The following is a 20,021-nucleotide window of genomic DNA, read 5'->3' as shown; positions in this document are numbered from 1 at the left end:
CATTTATACAGCTGGGTCATTTTACTGGAGCACATCAGCGTAAGTACCTTGCTCAAGGGTACTACAGCTGGAGGTGGGATTTAAACCTACAGCCTTTAGGTCCAAAGGGAGTAGCTCTAAAAACTACACTACTACCTAGCAAAATGATGAACGGGCTACTTATTGTTGGTGTTAAGAATCATTGAGTGAATGTCATAGATCAAGTGCCTTCAGAATGTTCTCTCCTTTGCTGAGAGGGGAATGGAAACCTACCACCTCCATACATGTGGATCACATTTTTCTCTTTTCTCCATCAATTTTCCCAAAATTACAGACTTATCAAGAGAACCCAGTCTTCTCATGATGTGTCCAAAATTTGACAAGCTCAGTCCCATCCGTTACGCCTAGAGTGAGAGTTCTGGCTTCATTTGATCCAACATCCATCTGTTTCTCTTACTGCCCGTCCATGGTGTTCTTGGTCTTCGGCAGCACCATAGTTCAAAGAACGTTCTTCACGTTCTGCATCTTCAGTGTCCGACCTTCATATCTATACAACACCATTAAGAAACACTATTGCTTGAAGGACTCTAATCTTTGCACTTAAGGACACGTGGTCATGTTTGTGCTAAAGTTCCAGATCTTTCATCAGAGCTCTGCTGAATAATGCAGCTCTTCAGCATATCTCTAAAGTGTATCTGAACCACTTCTATGTCTCCCCTGCAGCTTTAAACTTTGCTGTTGTGCCGTTTGTCGTGTCTTTAGTTTGGATCTAATTTAGTCATCATCCTTTCTTTACTCTCAGCTTTGACTCTTTTCTTAGGGTTTTGTCTTCGGCTTCATATTCTGTTATTAGTGTGGAGTCCTCAGGATACTGAGGACTGGAGATCAGGGTGTTCAACGTGTGACCTAGAGTGAAGCCCAGAAGAACACTGGTAAAATTATTATTATACACTGTACCTACCATAAAATTATTATTATTACAATGTCAAAGTCTACAACTGCTTGTTCCAAGTGGGGTTGCGGTGAACCGGAGCCTAACCTGGCAAAACAGGGCGCAGGGCTTGGGGGGGGGGGGGGGGGGGCACCTAGGATGGGACGCCAGTCAGTCACAAGGCACCCCAAGCAGGACTCGAACCCCAGACCCACCGCAGAGCAGGACCCGGCCAAACCCGCTGTGCCACCACACCCCCCCTTATTGTAATTATATACTGTAAAAATTATAATGGGGTGTCCCCTCCCCCTCCAGCCAGGCTCCAGTTTGCCACAACTCCGCTCGGGACAAGTGGTTTCAGATTGCGACTCTTAAACGCAGTTAGTTTGTTTCTTTTCACCATATTAAAAGAAACCTTAACCACCTAAGCCACACAAGTAGCTGCATAAAACTTTATCTGAATATCCACGACTCCTGATCACCTTCCTAGTCATTTTTTTTTTTTTAAAGATGCATATAAACATTTACGTTACATTACAGGAGTAGCTGTGTCAAGGTTTATCCCGGCATCATCTTATAGTTATAGTGCATGAACATTTACAGTTACTGACATCGACTCAAAAATGCTGCCTTAATTCCTTGCTGTTGTTTTTTAGCTAAAGTTTAGACACGACTTAATTTAGTGTCGTGCATCAAATTATGTCGCCCTTTTTAAATAAGTGCCGGAACAGTGATAAGAGTGTCAAGGAGGGCTGTCTGTTTGTTCTTATTTTAGTATCTTGCGCATGTTAATTAGCAAGTTGAACACATTGTTATTTTAGGCAAATTAGATGCATACTGAGTTGGAATTGTTTTGTCATGTCATCTGAGTTGAAGAAATGAAGAAATTAATCGGAAGGCTGAAGGGAAAGAGTTGTTCTGAATTTACGGAAGAATATAAAATGTATGTATGTAAAAGACTGAAGAAAGTATATTTAAGCCGAAGCAATCATTTCTGTGCGAGCGGAGGGAGGCAGTGAAATTAAATGACCACAACAGGACTGACAGCACTTATTTTCTCAAATGCAAAATAAACTTTATTCTACAATATTAGTGGAGGGGAGGATGGGAGGCTAAAGCACAGCAGACAAGATGTTTCCAGAAAGCTCCACTTGTGAAGTTCACTCTTCATCGTGTCCTTTCTGAAATGGTAGAGAGCACAGACAAATGTAAATATATTTAATACAAATTTTCCATGTGTTGTTTATACTGTGAGGGGTTACTCTCATTATGATGCATTTAAGCAGTAGGAAATCAACCAGAGTTTTAACTTATTGGTTTATTCTCTTGGGTATTACAATGTACAACTTTTTTTTGGAATACAGTTAATTTATTTAACACTTGAGGGCTAATTGAGGGGTATTTTGTACCCCCTGCCACTTCCTGCAAAGCTTTTTTAACTGAACCACATGCTTTCAGGTATTTGTGCCAAGACACTTTGTCAGTTGGTGCATTTATTTGTGTTCCTGCATTTTTGACATTTGGTCATGTGACACACACTTCCTGTCAGCCATTTTGTGTTGTTTTTGTCTGAAAGATGGAAAGAAGACTTTCCACTACGGTAGCAGCAGTAAATGGCAGGATGGCTGAGTGGTCTGGGGTGCTGCGTTCAGGTTGCAGTCTCCCCTGGAGGCGTGGGTTTGACTCCTGCTTTTAACAGCTCCTTTTCTAAGTCACTTTCGAGTGAAGGTGGCAACTAAACGTTACGTAAATGTGTGCCTCATTCGCGAGTCGCTTTGGAGAAAACCGTTTGATACATTAATAAATGCAAACGTGTGAGCGAAGACAAAAGAATAATTTGAAATGGATATCCGAAGTGAACACTAGACACAAAAGTTGTGTGGGGCAGGTGGTAGTGTAGTGGGTAGTGTGACTGCTTTTAAATCCAAAGGTTGCAGGTTCAATCTCTACCTGTGATGGTAGCCCCCTTGAGTAAAATATTTACTCTAAATTTCTCCAGTAAAATTACCCAGCTGTATAAAGGGGTAAATAATTGTAACCTTAACACCATAAGTTGCTTCGGAGACAAGTCTCAGGTAAATGTTGACTATCATGATATTAGCAGTGTATCTTGCATCTGGAACTCTATGTGGGATGAAAAATTCACTCAGGTCAACTACTTTTTATCATTTCTTGTGGGGTCAGCTTCAAAGGGCTACCACACCACTTTTGAATTGAAACTGGTGGTTAGTTAATGCTCTGGAAGGACAAGGAATTTACTAATACCGTATGAGCTGAAAACAGAAAAACTGTAGGTCTAAAATATCTTCAATCTTTTTGTGTAATATGGTATCCTTCTGTAATATGTGGTATAGCAGTGTATAATTACATATGATTTCAAACGTAAATGCTCAAATCGCTTCCAAGAACATTGTGAACTTTGCAATTAGTCCTCAGGCAACGGCGCAGAACCCACCTTTGCACCAATATCACGGCTCTTGGCCCGCAGCTTGTTGACCTGAGACTCGGCGATGTCAGCCCTCTCCTGCGCCTCATCCAGCTCGTGCTGCAGCTTGCGGAATTTGCCCAGGTTCACATTGGCCTGTTCCTCCTGAGCCAAACACAGACACAAAGAGAGCGTGAAGCCGAAGTCTGGCGGCACAGCTTCCTGCAGCAGCTTCGACCCGTGCAAATACTCACAGCCTCCTCCGCAGATCTCTTGTAGGACTTGACCTTCAGCTGCAGCTTGTCCACCAGGTCTTGCAGGCGGGCCAGATTCTTGCGGTCCTCCTCGGTCTGGCGGAACACAGAATCATGGACACTCAGAACATGCAGGTAAACAATTAGTTTTTTCGTGTAATTTCACAAAATACTGTTAAAGGATAATTATGAGGTACCTGGTAGGTCAGCTCCTTGATGCGTCGCTCATATTTACGGATTCCCTTCACAGCATCGCTGCTCTTTTTCTGCTCTATTTCTACCTCATTTTCCAGCTCTCTCACCTGTGAATATGAATAAATGCATATCTTGTACACAGAAACAAAATCAAAGCCGATGCTCCTATTTCCTCAAACAGGTCAGCTGTAAAAATCTTACCCGAGCTTCAAGTTTCTGGACCTGCTTCTTGCCCCCTTTCATGGCGATCTGCTCAGCTTCATCCAAACGGTGCTGCAGGTCCTTGATAGTCTGCTCCATGTTCTTCTTCATGCGCTCCAGGTGAGCACTGGTGTCCTGCTCCTTCTTCAGCTCCTCAGCCATCATGGCAGCATCGGTGATGGCCTTCTTGGCTTTCTCTTCAGCATTCCTGCACTCCTGGACAGCTTCTTCTACTTCAGTTTGAAGCTGGGCTGTATCACTCTCCAGCTTCTTCTTCTGATTCAGTAGACTGGTGTTCTGAACAAAGGAGATGAGATCTTGTCGTTGGATAAGACTCAAGGTATCAGCAGCTCTATCTCATATAGTAACAGATCATTTCTAAACGTACTTGTGAGTGCAGCAGTTGCACCCTCTCGCTGACATCCAGCAGTTCCTGCTCCGCCAGCTTACGGCCTCTTTCCGTCTGCTCCACCACTGACCTCAGCTCATCCAGTTCTGCCTGCAGCAGGTTGTTACGTCTCTCTACAATGGCAATGTTCTCCTTCAGGTCGTCATTGGCACGAAGGGAGTCGTCCAGCTGCATCTGGGCATCCTGAATGATGGCAGTTCATAACAGGATTTTGACCTAAAATGTTTTTTCTTCTTGGTTGTGCCGATGTCAGATATATAATATGTAATTAAATAACATTTTTGTACTTTGAAATATATAGATTACTACAGACACAAGATAAGCATGGTTTTTTTATACCTTAAGGTGTGAATGAAGGGCCTTCAGCTGCTTCTGGGCTTCTGAAGCCTGTCTGTTGGCCTGGCTGAGCTGGATCTCCATCTCATTAAGATCTCCCTCCATTTTCTTCTTCAGTCTGAGGGCTTCATTCCTGCTGCGAGTCTCTGCCTCCAAAGAACTCTGCAGGGTATCCACCACTCTCTGATGGTTCCTCTTAGCCTGCTCCATCTCCTCATCCTTTTCGGCAAGTTTGCGTTCAATGTCAGCCTTCACCTGGTTAAACTCCAGCTGGGCTCTTAAGATTTTGCCCTCTTCGTGTTCCAGAGTAGCCTATCAAAAGAAGTATTGAAATGTCATATATTAAAGTTAGCAGTACTTAACACAGAGTCCCACTACAAAATCCAGAAAATTACACCTTACCTCAGCTTCTTCCAGAGCAGACTGGATTTCACTTTTCTCCTGCTCCAGCTGCTTCCTTATTTTCTCAAGCTCATGAATGCTCTTTCCTCCCTCACCAAGTTGTTCAGTCAGATCCGAAATTTCCTCTGGTTATAAAAAAAAACTGTTGAGCACCATGCATATGTGACACACTTATAAAGTAATAATGCAAATCTACACTTGCCTTGCAGGTTCTTGTTCTCCCTTTTCATTGTCTCCAGATGATCCAGCGACTCCTCATAAGAGTTCTTCAGTTTGAAGAGCTCAGTGCTCAGAGACCTGGCCTCCTTCTGGGAACTCTCCAGCTCACTCTGTGACTCTTCATACTTCTGCTTCCACTCAGCCAAGATCTGGTGGTATCACACTGGCCATTAAAACTCTAATCTCACTAAGGAAAAAGAGAACAGATAAGTAGCTCTCCTCGTTTTCACCACCTTGTCAAAGTTCCTCTGCTTCTTGTCCAGAGCAGCAGCAGCCGCATTGGATCTCTCCACATCCACCATGAGATCTTCAATCTCATTCTGCAGCCTGTGTTTGGTCTTCTCCAGAGAGGAGCACTTGGCATTCACAGCTTCCACAGCTTCTTCTGCATCCTGCAGGCGCTGGGCCAACTTCTTCCTGTGAGAAAAGTAGTGGAGATATTAATGTACACTTAATCTAATGCATTTTGAGAGAAACCATTGACCCTTATGGGGAAAACAAAGCTGTGCATTCAAAACATTTTTGTTTGTCTTCATATAAAAACAGATTACATGAAACTAGAAAGTGTGGTATCTATTGGAGGTGTGCTTCTTACAGTGTGTTTCAGAAATCACACGATATGTACAATAATGACCATTGCTGAGAAGTCCTGCTTTTTTCATCCCTTACTTTGCATCCTCCAGCTCCTCGGTCCTCTGGATGGCATCAGTCTCATACTTGGTTCTCCACTGAGCCACCTCAGAGTTGGCTTTGGAGAGACTGCGCTGCAGCTCACCCTTGGCCTCCTGCTCCTCCTCGTACTGCTCTCTAAGCAGGTCCGAGTCATGACGAGCAGACTGCACCGCATGGGCCAGCGCATTCTTGGCCTGGAAGAACAAGGACCATGGCTCATAATGTTAGCAATGACCATTGACGCTGAAAATATATTCTATAAAAACAATTGATTTAATTACCTTAACTTCCTCTTCAAGTTGTCTTTTAAGATCCTCAGTTTGCTGTGTGTAGGACTGCTTTCCTCTGGTCAGTTGAGAAACCAAAGAGTCTTTCTCTTCCAGCTGCCTGGCAAGCTCCCCTAGAGAGTTTAAAATTCCAGTGAATATATTATTGTCCAAAGTATGATATCTGTAAAGCAACATCTAATGATTGTTAAACATACCATTTTCAGTCTGCAGCTTTGCTCTTTGCATACTGAAATCATTCAAGCTGCGCTGGGCTTCCTCAAATTTGGTTCGAAATTCAGTCATCTGATCTTCTAATGTCCTGCACATTTTTTCGAGGTTCGTCTGTAGAAATATGACCATTTAGAAATTACACTTTCTCCAAAGCATCAAGCTTGTTTCCAAGTTGTAAACAATTACATTTGTTTCCTGTACTGGATTCAGAAAATTCTCACCTTGGTTTTGACGATTTGCTCCATGTTGGAGACGACATCGTCCAGCTCAAGCCTGAGCTCACTCTTCTCCTTCTCCAGCTTTTGCTTTACTCTCTGCAGGTTGTCAATCTGCTCGCCCAGATCGGCCACACTGTCAGCATGTTTCTTCCTCAGCGTGGCAGCCGTGGCCTCGTGCTGCAGGGTCGCCTCCTCGAGGTCTCTGCGCAGCTTCTGGAACTCGGCCTCCCTCTTCTTGTTCATCTCGATCTGGGCTGAGGTGGCCCCACCAGCTTCCTCCAACCTCTCACTGATCTCCTCCAGCTCCCTGGACAAGTCTGCTCTCTGTTTCTCCACCTTTGCGCGGGCAGCCCTTTCAGCCTCCAGCTCTTCCTCCAGCTCCTCAATGCGAGCCTGGTGCAGACAGTTTTATGGTTTTCCATTAACTCTATTATATATATCAACAATGCAGTGTAATTTGCTTCCCAGACAAACATACCTGTAGCTCCTTCAGCTTCTTCTGGAGTTGAGCACCCATGGCCTGCTCATCCTCAATTTTGCTGTTGAGCTGGTTCATCTCAAAGTCTTTTCTGAGATAAAATGACAAGACAGTCTCATCAATGCAATATCAAACATATTTTTTCTGAAACAATGAAAATTTCAAACAGTATTTATTTACTTCTTCAGCCTCTCCTCCAGCTGCTGCTTATCATTCTCCAGGTCCATTACATTCTCCTGTGTTAACTTCAGGTCTCCCTCTAGCTTCCTCTTGGCTCTTTCCAGGTCCATACGAACCTTCTTTTCTTGTTCCAGGGACCCCTCCAGCTGGAAGAAGAATGACATAATTGTGGAGTCATAGTTAATTTATGTTTTCTCTGCCTTACTTGGGAGGAATTTCAGTTTTGTTGAAAAATATGCAAAAAGAAATTTCCACATGACAATAATACTTCTGAACTTCCCGTACACAAGCTGCACTAAGTGTGCCCACATCACTGGTCGCTCACTTGACTCATGATATGCATGTTAAGTTTGTAATGTTTGTATATTTTGTATACAATTATTTTTATGACTAATTACAATCTATTTTCACAAAGGTTTGCTATTATACATACTGTACATATGTATAATTATTCCTTTATGTACAATGAGCTAAAGGTAGTGTATGTTGAACAAATCATACATGATTTTGTCTTTCCACATTATGCTGGTTCCCCATAACCTATGTAGGTTCTTACTCCACTGTATAAAACAGTTTTTCAAACATTTTTTCCCTATTCCCAACTGTAGGTAAAAGTATTTGACAAGAGTCTGTACTCACATCATCAACTTGCTGTTCCAGTTTAGCTTTGGCCTTGGTAAGAGTGTTCACTTTGTCCTCTTCACTCTGGAGATCATCCAGAGTTTGCTGGTGAGCCTCTTGGAGAGCCTTCTTCTCCTTGGTCAGCTTGGCAATAATTTCGTCCAGGCCTGCCATTTCCTCAGTCAGGTTCTTCACCTGCAGACATAGAGGAGAGTCTCAGCAGCTTGTAAAATGAATGAGTCCCTGTGAGGTGGACAGACTAAGGCAGAAGGGATCCCACCTTGTTCTCAGTAGCGTGCTTCTCCTTCTCCACTTTGGCCAGAGTGAGCTCCAGATCATCGATGTCCTTCTTCAGCTCAGAGCACTCATCCTCCAGCTTCCTCTTCTTGGCAGTCAGTTCTGCATTCATCTCCTCCTCATCCTCCAGCCTCTCTGTCAGCTCCTTGATTTTGGCTTCCAGTTGAATCTTGTTCTTGATAAGCCCTTCACAACGTTCTTCAGCATCACATAGATTATCTTGCTCCTATGGAAATGTTTTCATTTATATTTATTCAATAATTATTAACTAGCATTTAGCTGATAAGGCGACTTACACAGACAGATGTACTACAGTAAAATTCCTACAATTGGCCACATATGTATACACCAAAACAGTGTGCCACCCAAACACGGGGAGAACATGCTAATTCAATTTTTTTACCCAAAGATTTTTAGATTTACAAACTCATTAATGAACTCACAGCCTGAACTTGTAACTGCAGGTCATTTTTCTCTTGGAGAAGGCAGACCATCTTCTCTTCAAGCTCTTTCCTGCGCGCCTCCGATTTGGCATATGCTTCTTTGAGTTTCAAAAATTCCTCCTTCATATTGGCCATCTCCTTTTCAGCCTCAGCAGATCTCAGAAGAGGTTTGATTTTGAAATACAATTTCATCCAAGGCCAATTCTTCACAACCATGAAGGCACGGACATTCCACTGGATAACCAGCAAGGCATCTCTGGGAAACAACAGAGAAGCAGCTTGGATGAGATATTATCATATGAAACATTAATGAAAATTTAAATCATATTTTCAAATCAAATGTTAACCTGCGCTCAACGATCTTCTGGAACTCAATCCTTGAGAGGAGACCACGGGATCTAGCCTGGATTCTAGTGATGATGAGAGCCAGACGATCGTCCCTCATCTCCTCCAGCGTACCTAGTAACCCAGCCTTAAAGAACACCTGTAAAAAGGTATAAGAGAATGGAGAGGCAGTAGGTCATTGAAGAAATCATTACATATATTTATCATATATCACACACACATTTTCAGAACCGCTTGTCCCGTAGGGAACCGGAGCCCACCCGGCAACACAGGGCGTAAGGCCGGAGGGGGAGGGGACACACCCAGGACGGGACGCCAGTCCGTCGCAAGGCACCCCAAGCGGGACTCGAACCCCAGACCCACGGGAGAGCAGGACTGTGGTCCAACCCACTGCGCCACCGCACCCCCTTCATATATCATATATTTATATATATATGACACACATTCTTCCCAGGCCACTCTAAACCAACAACATGACTGATTTTGTTAAAACAATATGCAAAACACAGTCAACTCTATAACAAGCGGAAATGTTGGCAGTATATTCACTGTTGCCTGTGATTATAGACTTATAATTAACCGTGATGGGGGTGTGGGAGATAATGAGTGAAGTACACGTTTGGAGTTGAGAGGTCATGTGATTTGGAAAGAGTATCCTTGAGAAACGCAATGTGTCCTGAGTCTGATGTATCTCATTCATACCGTAGTGCAGAAAATGTTCAGACTTTCGTGTTATTCATTTGCTTGGTGTGCTACCTTAGTATGTCCAAATTTGTACTGGTTGTGGTCAATATCCAGCGAGCCCAGCAGTTTTTCAGCTCCCTTCCTGCTGTCGATAAATTGCCCTTCTGGGATGGCTGCAGGGTTCAGGATGCGATATCTGTGGAGGCAAACTCGATGAAAAGTGATAGAAAACCATGAGAGTAATGCCATGAACATACGTGAGTTAATCATTTTTACCTCTGTTTGAAGTCCCCATAGAGGATCCTGTTGGGGAAGCCCTTTCTGCAGATCCTGATGCCCTCCAGCACACCATTACAGCGCAGCTGGTGCATGACCAGAGGGTTCTCCATGGCCCCAGGAGTCTTGGTCTCATTGGGGATGATGCAGCGCACAAAGTGGGGGTGAGTTGATCTCAGGTTGGTCATCAGTTTGTTCAGGTTCTCCTGCAGTTGGGCAAAAAATTAAACAAAACACATCTTCTTCAGGATGTATTTTCTCTTTGTTTCATTTAATCTATTTCTGGACTAGTCACTGTCTTGTTTCCTCACCCTGTGGAGCGCTGACACAGTCTGGAAGGATGAGCCTTTCTTCTTTCCACCGCCTCCTTTGCCTTTGCCCGGTTCCATTCCTGCAAAGTGTCATGATGAATCATGGTCAAATTCTTGAATAGAAGCACACTGAAGTACTCTAATAACAAGAACATCACAGAAATATCTTCCGTATCTCATCATCTTTTGCAAATTAGTTTTGGTAAATTTTGGAGCATTTTATGATTTTACCAGAGTCAGATCCAGCATAGTTGGCAAAAAGAAAGGCCAGCAGCTTCATAGTAGACTTCTGGTACAGTGCAACGACAGTCTCATTCAGCGGGTCCTTGTTTTTCACCAGCCAGTTGTTGATGTTGTAGTCCACAGTACCAGCATAGTGAATGAGGGAAAAATGGGATTCTGGTTTCCCCTTGATAAGTCTGGGTTTCTGGAAGTTGCTGGATTTCCCCAGATGGTTGTCATATAGCTTGGCTTTGAAGGTAGCATCACTGGCCTTGGGGAACATGCACTCCTCTTCGAGGATGGACATGATGCCCATGGGCTGCAAACAGGAATCCATAGAAAAGGGTTGCATGAGCATGCTGGGTGTTCTTTAATACTGCTGCAAAAGGTAATCAGTATGGTAAAACTGCGTTAATTATGTAAAATTTGAGTATAATGCACAACTGTCCAGTAAATCGCTCCTACTAAAAGCAGCTCATGGTGCCTTCAGAATGATTTGCCCATATTACCTTCTCAATGAGGTCAATGCAGGCCTGCAAGTCCATGCCAAAGTCAATGAACTCCCACTCAATGCCCTCCTTCTTGTACTCTTCCTGCTCCAGCACAAACATGTGGTGGTTGAAGAACTGCTGCAGCTTCTCATTGGTGAAGTTGATGCAGAGCTGCTCAAAGGTGTTGAACTGAAAGAGAAAAGAACAGTATAATTTCTTCATCATATATTCACAAGCATAGACAATGTTGATGATACCAAGAACTCGCTGAGATCTAAAACTCACGTCAAAGATCTCAAAGCCAGCGATGTCAAGAACACCAATGAAGTACTGGCGGGGCTGTTTAGTGTCCAGTGACTGATTAATCCTCATCACCATCCAGAGAAACATCTTCTCATACACTGCCTTGGCCAGAGCACCAACAGCATAATACACCTGGAAAGTACAAGGCAGTTGTTTCAGATTTATTCCCCTGGAAGTATCATTGCAAAGCATTTGAATGGTTTATATACACTCTTCTTTTTCAAGTTGCTGATTTTTCCTTCACCTGTTGGACATTCTGCCCTTTGGTGACCCACTCATTTCCTACTTTGACTCTTGGATGACACAGGCCCTTGATGAGGTCAGCAGAGTTCAGGCCCATCAGATAGGCAGACTTGTCTGCATCTGAATTAGGAAAAGATTTAATCAGATTAATTAAGGTTTATCAGGTGATTATTTAAGTATCGTACATTTTATATTATGCTGCTTAATCTATTTAAAAATGCATGGAAAATTAAACTGTATTATTTTAACTAGGTTTTTTTCTCATTTTTTCATTTTCAGTAGCCCCTGGTCCAGTGCAGGGTCACATTGTCCAGACCCTATCCTGGAAACAAAAAGGGTGAGGTAAGGAACACCCTGGACAGGAGGTCAGTCCATCTCAGCGCAGCCATATTCCTAATGTACAATTTAGATTCCTTAATTCATCTGAAACAAGTCTTTAGAATATGTGAGGAAACCAGAGCACCTAGAGGATTCCCCCAGTAGCACAGAACACCCAAATTGTGCAAACACTGAGATGGAAACAAACCCATTTTTTTGCTTTGACTTTTCTGAACTGCTGCTTTATTGGAATATTTTTACATGGAGTAAAGAATTTAAAAAATTGTTAATTGTTGATTTTTCTGTGCCATTTTGGAGAATAGTATTTGCCAAATTAGTAAATATAAACATTTGAACTCACCCTCAGTGCCATCGGCTTCTGCCTGCTCCTCACGCTGCTTCTGCTTGAACCTCATGTTGCCGTAGTGCATGATGGCCCCAGTCAGCTTGTAGATACTGTTCTTCTCCTCCTGAGTGAAGCCCAGCACATCGAAGGCCTCCTGCAGACAGGAAACAAAATATTTTCTTCTTGAATTAAATTTTTAACATTGATTGGAGCAGCTGGGAAAGACTACATATTAAACTGAGTTTCAGTGTAATTGACATTAACTTCTCAGTGTAAACCATAAATGTTTACTCACATCAGTGGCCATCAGCTCCTCGGCATCATTGATGGAGGCTACAGTGGTCTCTCCTTGGGAGATGAACGCGTAGTCGTATGGGTTGTTGGTGATGAGCAGCATTTCTATAGAGTGGAGAACAAAGCAGGTCATTATCCACGATGTCGCTGGTTCGAGAAAGACACTGTCAGCATCGAACAGTAAGAAACACTGACCCAGCAGCTCTGGTTTCCTCTGGGACAAAATCTGGTAGAAGATGTGGTAGTCTCTCTCAGCTTTCAGCTGGAAAGTCACACGCGACTTCTCCAGAAGATCTTGAAAATATTAAATAATAAGCATTTGTTGCATAAAATTACAACCTGGAACTGATTTACCCAAAAGAATAAATATACAGAGAAGTGAAATATCTTTCCTTACATGTCTCGATGTCAGCAGAAGCCAATTTTCCACTGGCGGCAAAGTGAATTCGGATGAACTTGCCCTAATAAAGGTAGTTGTAGAAAATGTGTTAGTTTTAAATTAATATTTCAATATGCTTTCTGCAATTAACTGGTTTGCAAATACAGTTGAGAAGATGCTTACGAATCTTGAGGAGTTGTCGTTTCTGATGGTCTTGGCATTACCAAAGGCCTCCAAAGCAGGGTTGGCCTGAATGATTTGATCTTCCAGGGTTCCCTGGGAATGAAGCAAGAAGGTCATGTGAGATGTGCAGAAGGACAATTCCATCGGACACTCACATCCCTTCAAAAGTCTTCAAAAGCTTGGAGCGTAGCCTCTGTTTTACGATAAGAACATAAACAGTGAGCAGAGTTGGTCTCACCTTCTTCTCGCTGGTCTCCTTCTTGCCTCCACCAGCTGCAATGCTTGCAAAGTACTGGATGACCCTCTTGGTGTTCACAGTCTTCCCAGCACCAGATTCTCCACTGGGGGACAAAAAAACATCTATCACTTTATTCCTGTGTGATACTCTAGCATTAAACGTGTTAGTATAAACTTTAAAGAGAAAATTGATCGTACATATGATTTACTTACGTGATGAGGATAGACTGATTTTCTCTGTCTGCAACCAGGAAGGGAAGATATATGAAACATCCATCACATGACGATTGACAGCACACCAGATTTACAGTTTTTTCGCATATGGAAATACTTTTGTGCTCTTCTCAATGGGAGGTATTTTATTTAAGATTTTGGTACAAAGAGGATACTTAAAAAATGAGAAGTATATAATACATTATTTAAGAATATAGCAATATTGGATCCTTCTTATATCCTTATCCTTTGGAATAACATAAGAATTAAAAATTACAAAACCCGCATGCTGCTCGGTGTGTAAAATTCATCTGCTGAGTTTGAGACGCATGAAAATATGAAGGCGAACTGCTATTGTGTAGATGGAAGGAGCTTTTAGACACTTTGCTTGTGATGACTGCCATGTTCATCACCTGTGAGCATGTACTGGTAGGCGTTGTCAGAGATGGAGAAGATATGAGGAGGAGCTTCACTCCTCTTCTTGCCCCTGTAGGCAATGACCACCTCCTGGTTGTACACAGGCAGCCACTTGTAGGGGTTCACAGTGACGCAGAAGAGCCCAGAGTAGGTCTGCGGGGGTTGGGGGGGACGAATGGCATCAGCTACAGTGGCCACATTTGTGATTCTAACACTTTAGAACTGGAGCCGTTTCCACTCACATAGATCATCCAGGCTGCGTAACGCTCTTTGAGGTTAAACAGCACCGCAGGCTCGTGCAAGAAGGTGAACATGGCCATGTCCTCGATTTTATCGAACTTTGGCGGGTTCTGGGGGTGGATGTCCGCTTCCTTCGCTGTGATAGTCTGTAAATAGGAGAAGGTGTTATTTACAGCCCCCAACAATGTCATATAATTAATAATATATTACATTCTCATCCTCTGCAGTATTTACTGTCATAATCTCTGTTTTTATGTTGCTGTTGAAAAGTCCGTTTCTGTTCCCAGCATTCAGTTATAAATAAAACAGGTAAACCGTTAAAAACAGTTAAACAGGGTAAAAAGCTGTGAGCAGGACACAGATCAGACTGGTCAAACAGCTGTGTCACAAATGAGTGAAGTTCACACTCCACTAGTCTTAATAAAATCAAACATCAGTGTCCAGAATCTGCCATTTACTACTGTATGATAAAGTAATTATAAGACTAAATATTTCATATGTAGCATTTCTTTTGTGAGGGTCTTGAAACTGTGATACTGGAGATAAATGGGGCACCAGGTGGTGTAGTGGTTAGAGCTGCTGCATCCGGACTTGGAGATCACAGGTTGAAATCCCATCTCGTACTGTAGTACCTTTGATCAAGCTACTTCTACTGAAGGGGTAGGGTAAAAATTACCCAGCTGTATGAATGTATAAATCAGTGTAAGTCTCTGAACACTATAAGCTGCTCTGGAAAAGAGTGTCACTGACACACCAGCCAGGGGTAAACAAAACCATGTGACAAGCATAAATTATTATTATACATAAATTATTCAAATATGGGGGGTGCGGTGGTGCAGCGGGTTTGGACAGGTCCTACTCTCTGGTGGGTCTGGGGTTTGAGTCCTGCTTGAGGTGCCTTGTGACAGACTGATGTCCCATCCTTGATGTGTCCCCTCCTCCAGCCTTACGCCCTGTGTTGCCGGGTTAGGCTCCGGTTTGCTGCAACCCCACTCTGGGCAAGAGGTTTCAGACAGTGTGTGTGTGTGTGTGTGTGTGTGTGTGTGTGTGTTCAAAAATAAGTATCAAAATGTTTTACACCATATCCTAGTTATAAGTGTCTCCTTACAAATGTAATTTATTGAAGATTTCCAGATACTATTTACAGTTAACTTGCTGTCTCTCTGTCACAGAAGGACACAAACGCCTCCTCACCTTCCCCTTCTCCGTCTGACAGGTGACTTTGTCTCCCTCGCGGCTGATGACGGAGCCCTTGACGTACTCCTCGTCCGGGTCGGGCACAAAGCACTCCTTCTTCATATCGAAGGGGCGCGTCTGGGCCTCCAAACGCTCCTTGTCCGACTTCCTCAGGTACGGAGCAGCCGGCCCAAACTCTTCCATCGCCCTGTCTCCCATCCTTTATGCTATAAAGGATCCAAGGAGGAAATTTTAATTTTGCCTTCATTCTTTTTAGGAGAGTGGCACCCAAACTTGAAAATGAATAAAACTGCTGAATGAGCCTCCTTTCTGATACACATTACCGTTAAGTCAATATGCATGCAAATATATATCAATGTATTATCAATATACATCAACAGACATTATTAATTTAGCACATTGTATTTGATGTTTTAGACACTGTTCCACAGTATATTGTCAGACTGCTTAATCCTACAAGATTAATCACTCGTACTATAGTATACAGGTGATCCCCGACTTAGAATGGTTTAATTAATGATTTCTTGACTTTATGATGGTGAGCTGGCGAGAGACATTCAGTAGAAACCCACCCACCCACACACACACACACACACACACACACACACACACACACACACACTGAAACCGCTTATCCCAAGCAGGGGGACACCAGTCTATCACAAGGCACCCCAAGCAGGACTTGAACCCCAGACCCACTGCAGACCAGGACCTGGTCAAACCCACTGTGCCACCGCACCCCCCACTCAGTAGAAACTGTACTTCAGCTTTTGAATTTTGATTTTTTTCCAGGGCAAGCGATATGCGGTGCAATATTCTCTCGCGATACACATCTCCCAGTCTGTCATGCAGAGGTGTGTATTAGGTGTATTAAAAACATTTTTGACTTACAATATTTTCAACTGATGATGTGTTTTGCGGAACGTAAACTTATCGTAAATCGGGGACCACCTGTACTAAGCCACTACAGTTCTGTTTGCATGTCCCTTTTACATACATACACTTTTCCTTTTGGATTTTTAGATTTTTTTTCATTATGCTGCTGATGGCAGTAAAACAGTTTTAAAATTATATACACATTTATTTGATATTATTATTATTATTTTAGTTTTCCTTATTTTTCCCCAGAGCAACTTACAATTATTTACTCATTTATACAGCTGGGTAACCTTTACTGTAGCAATTTTAGGGTAAGTACTTTGCTCCAGGGTACTACAGCAGTAGTAGAGATTCAAACTAATAACCTTCAGATCTAAAGGCAGAGACTCTAACCACTACATTATCACCTGCTCCCAGTGAGCTGCGTAATCTTACCTTGCTGTACCTTGCTGTAGCCACGTGAAGAACAGTTCACTAATAAGCTGGACCTGCGGAGAAACACAAAGAAGAAACAAGCTGAGATCTTCCCAACACTTCCCAGAAGTGGCTCTGAACCTCAGAAGAACCTCATCTTGCTCTTTGACTCATGCATGGAGAAAAATGTGTCCAAATGGTCGACGCTAAAGAGTCTGCATGTAGTTTTCTGGATGTGGGAGATGGGGGCTCAGCTATGTGAGGAGAACATACTGGCTGGCTGTGAATGTGTGGGCAGAACCACCTCATGGCACCTTACCTTCAGACTGAACAGAGAGCTGGCGGCATCCGCACCCTTCCTCCTCATTATAAAGGAAGCCCACTTCCCAAATATGGTGGCCCCTCTAAAAGCGGGAGCATTGTCATGTCTCAGTTTGGCTGGCAAGGCCACAGGGAGGGGGCAGCGGGCGACTGCCCTGCAGTAGACCCATCACGGAGGTGGGGAGAAGGAGACAGCCACAGACATCGGGGAGATGCGCCCTGCGCTCGCCAAACCACGTGTGTGGTCCATATTAGGCGTGCCTTACGCCGAGGTGGCGTCAGACTGACCATTGTCCACTGAAACAGAAATAGAAAGCATCCAATAGAGCATCTTGCATTTGTTCAGTGGCCACCTGCTGCCGGACCCCACCGAGCAGCGGGAGAACCTTAAATGCCGTATGCGAGGAATCCTCAGAGTGTCGCCCTTTCCCCCACCACACGCTGCAGGCCAGAACTGCAAACAACATCTGCATCCTGAAAACTTTCCATTACTTTGTTCTTGTCCTGTCAGTATCATCCACAATGTATAGTGCTAGAAATCGTGCTACACTATAATGCTATAATACTATAAACTGTACCACACTATAATGGTACAATACAGTAATACTACAATACTATAAATTGTAGTACACAATGATGCTATAGTACTATAAATTATGGTACACTACAATGATATAACATTATAAAGTGTAGTACACTATAATATGATAATACTATGAATTGTAGTAAACTATAATACTACAATACTATAAAGGGTAGTGTATTATTATACTATAATACTATGAATTGTAGTTAATTATAATGCTATAATAAATGCTATAAAGTGTACTACACCATTATACTATAATAGTGTGAATTGTAGTACACTGTAATACTACTATACTATGATATTATAAAGTGTAGTACACTACAATACCATAAATACTATACGAATATAGTACTGTATTAAGTATACAGTATAATACTATATACATGTTTTCTAGAACCGCACCTCCTTGCCGTCGGCCACAGAAGCACCACGAGAACCAAAATACACCTTGTTGTTTTAAGTTGTTTGGACTACGGTACAAGACCACATCAGGGATGTCCAATGGACCTTTCCCGCTTCTGAGGTGAGCGAAGTACTGTGTATTTACCAAGCGCGTTAGGAGTCATTATCCTCAGTCACAAATGACACTGCACACGTGTCCTTAACTGTTCTCTTAGCTCACTAACCAGTTTGTGGTCTATAATTCATCGCACATAGTTCTCCAAACAATTTCCAGTTGTTTTCTGGATGGTCTGCAAGATGTATAGTCCAAATCATTTCTGCAAGAAGTACAGCACAAATGAAAAAAGCTAGTCAGAAATGAGATCGTAGCTTCTGCCACAGTGAAAATGTAGAGAAATAGATATTTTCATACACACGTCGTGAGCAGAAAGAAGGAACGCAACACAATGGTGAGAAATCTGCCCGAAATCCAACAGACCCCTCGTGTGCAGAGCCCTTCCTATGGAGCGCACTGGTGCAGGAGGCGCCTTCCCTGTATGGCAGTGGGACAATAAGGCCCTGGCAGCCAAAGAGTCGCCCGTCAGCCGGTGAAATCTTCGCCCTGAACTCCATCTTGTTGACGCCGCATTGTTTCCTTCTCGTTGTCCTTGAGGACAAAGATAACCCTGTGAAATTCCTGCCGAGTGCCGCGCACTGATTGAGAAGAGCAGCTTGCGCCGCACGTCCACGCGTTGCCTTTTGCGAAGGATCGAATGTGGCAGGTGACCCCAGCGCAAAGGTCTCCTTCTGTATAAATAAAGAGTGAGTGACAGACGCTTAGGCAGCCTTTAAAATAATGTATATGCAACATGACACCAAGAGTAAGTGATCAGCGTGGCTGGTGACAACTTAAAAACACATGGGTTTAAAGCATACATGTGAGAGGACATGTGATCCCCTCTGCTTTTCTTTTAAAGGCCCTTCAGTGTCACCTCTGACACTTCACGGTGTTGATTTCCTGAAAAAAACCGTACAGAGTCGAGGAAAAATGTGAACAGAGGCTAAAGTTGCGACGTCTCGTGTTTTACAGGTAAAGGACGGTACATCGGTGCCGAAATGCAAGTTACCTTTTCTGTTGATGTAAAAACTTTATTGATTTGCAAAGGACTGCAATCAACGCAGAACTGTCTAAGATTTTCATGGAACTGTGTAAATGCTCACCTCACGAGGTAAGTTGGAAATTATTTTCTCATAATCAAAACCGTGAATGTGTATGGAATGAAAATAAACATTTAAAAAGGCAAATTTTGAACCACATCCTTTCATTCCAGCGTGATACTAATGAACGTGCAGAGGTGAAAAACACGTCGCGTGTGGAATACACTGACACCGTACGGATATTTCCAGCAAACGGACACTAAATGAGAAATAACGATAAATAAATAATGCTTTCATAGTGAAAAAATAAATTTTAATTGTTAGCAATTCATCACACCATTAATTTACCTATAAATGAGGGTGCTACACCACACACACACCAAATAACCACAATTCAAGGGTTAAAACACATTGCAGGTGTGTGAGAGGTGTGTCATTCTAGCACCTGTTCCTGGGCAGACAGTTTTCGGGGCGGCGAATGAACGACACCAGACGCCTAAGTGTCAAAGCGCTCCATTAAACGATGAGCCATAATGCTGTTGAGGTGCGTGACAAGAGTGAGGACAAGACAAGACAGTAATGAATTAGCGTGTCAAAAGCTCACCGGTAAGGAGACGCGCGTTAATGTCACTAAATAAAACCGCACTCATCCGAACAGCGTTAAAATGTGTGTCAGTGAACACGGTGTGTATTTTTACCGCGCTATACATTTCGGTTCATTCTTTACTTAGCCGTGGCCTTTGAAGGTCCGACTCCTCATTGACACAACCCTGCAAAGGACCCCCGTCAGCTGTCCAAACGTCTCATGTACTCAACACTA

At 43.0% G+C, this 20,021-nt stretch overlaps 1 protein-coding gene across 1 annotated transcript; it reads right to left on the bottom strand.

Annotated features, from left to right (window-relative positions):
* Positions 1 to 2,013: 2,013 nt before the first annotated feature.
* On the bottom strand, positions 2,014 to 16,795 carry LOC108927716 (myosin-7). The gene is made up of 38 exons (XM_018741172.2): positions 16,774 to 16,795; positions 15,457 to 15,665; positions 14,265 to 14,408; positions 14,019 to 14,175; positions 13,606 to 13,633; positions 13,394 to 13,496; positions 13,156 to 13,248; positions 12,991 to 13,054; positions 12,789 to 12,887; positions 12,595 to 12,698; positions 12,315 to 12,453; positions 11,637 to 11,755; positions 11,375 to 11,524; positions 11,108 to 11,278; positions 10,608 to 10,917; positions 10,377 to 10,456; positions 10,066 to 10,271; positions 9,862 to 9,985; positions 9,108 to 9,244; positions 8,761 to 9,016; positions 8,301 to 8,543; positions 8,039 to 8,215; positions 7,400 to 7,545; positions 7,220 to 7,310; positions 6,745 to 7,134; positions 6,508 to 6,634; positions 6,305 to 6,423; positions 6,021 to 6,217; positions 5,585 to 5,768; positions 5,335 to 5,500; positions 5,133 to 5,257; positions 4,734 to 5,042; positions 4,374 to 4,577; positions 3,986 to 4,282; positions 3,787 to 3,891; positions 3,590 to 3,685; positions 3,366 to 3,500; positions 2,014 to 2,091 (listed from the first exon to the last, which is right to left on the bottom strand). Exons 2-38 carry the CDS (start codon positions 15,655 to 15,657, stop codon positions 2,071 to 2,073), a joined length of 5,817 nt encoding a protein of 1,938 aa, XP_018596688.2. The 5' UTR covers positions 15,658 to 15,665; positions 16,774 to 16,795; the 3' UTR covers positions 2,014 to 2,070.
* Positions 16,796 to 20,021: the final 3,226 nt, after the last annotated feature.

Source organism: Scleropages formosus, chromosome 19 (genome assembly GCF_900964775.1).
Source record: "Scleropages formosus chromosome 19, fSclFor1.1, whole genome shotgun sequence".
NCBI lineage: Eukaryota > Metazoa > Chordata > Actinopteri > Osteoglossiformes > Osteoglossidae > Scleropages > Scleropages formosus.
Note: the sequence above shows the minus strand (reverse complement) of the source record. Positions and strands in the feature narration are given on the sequence as shown.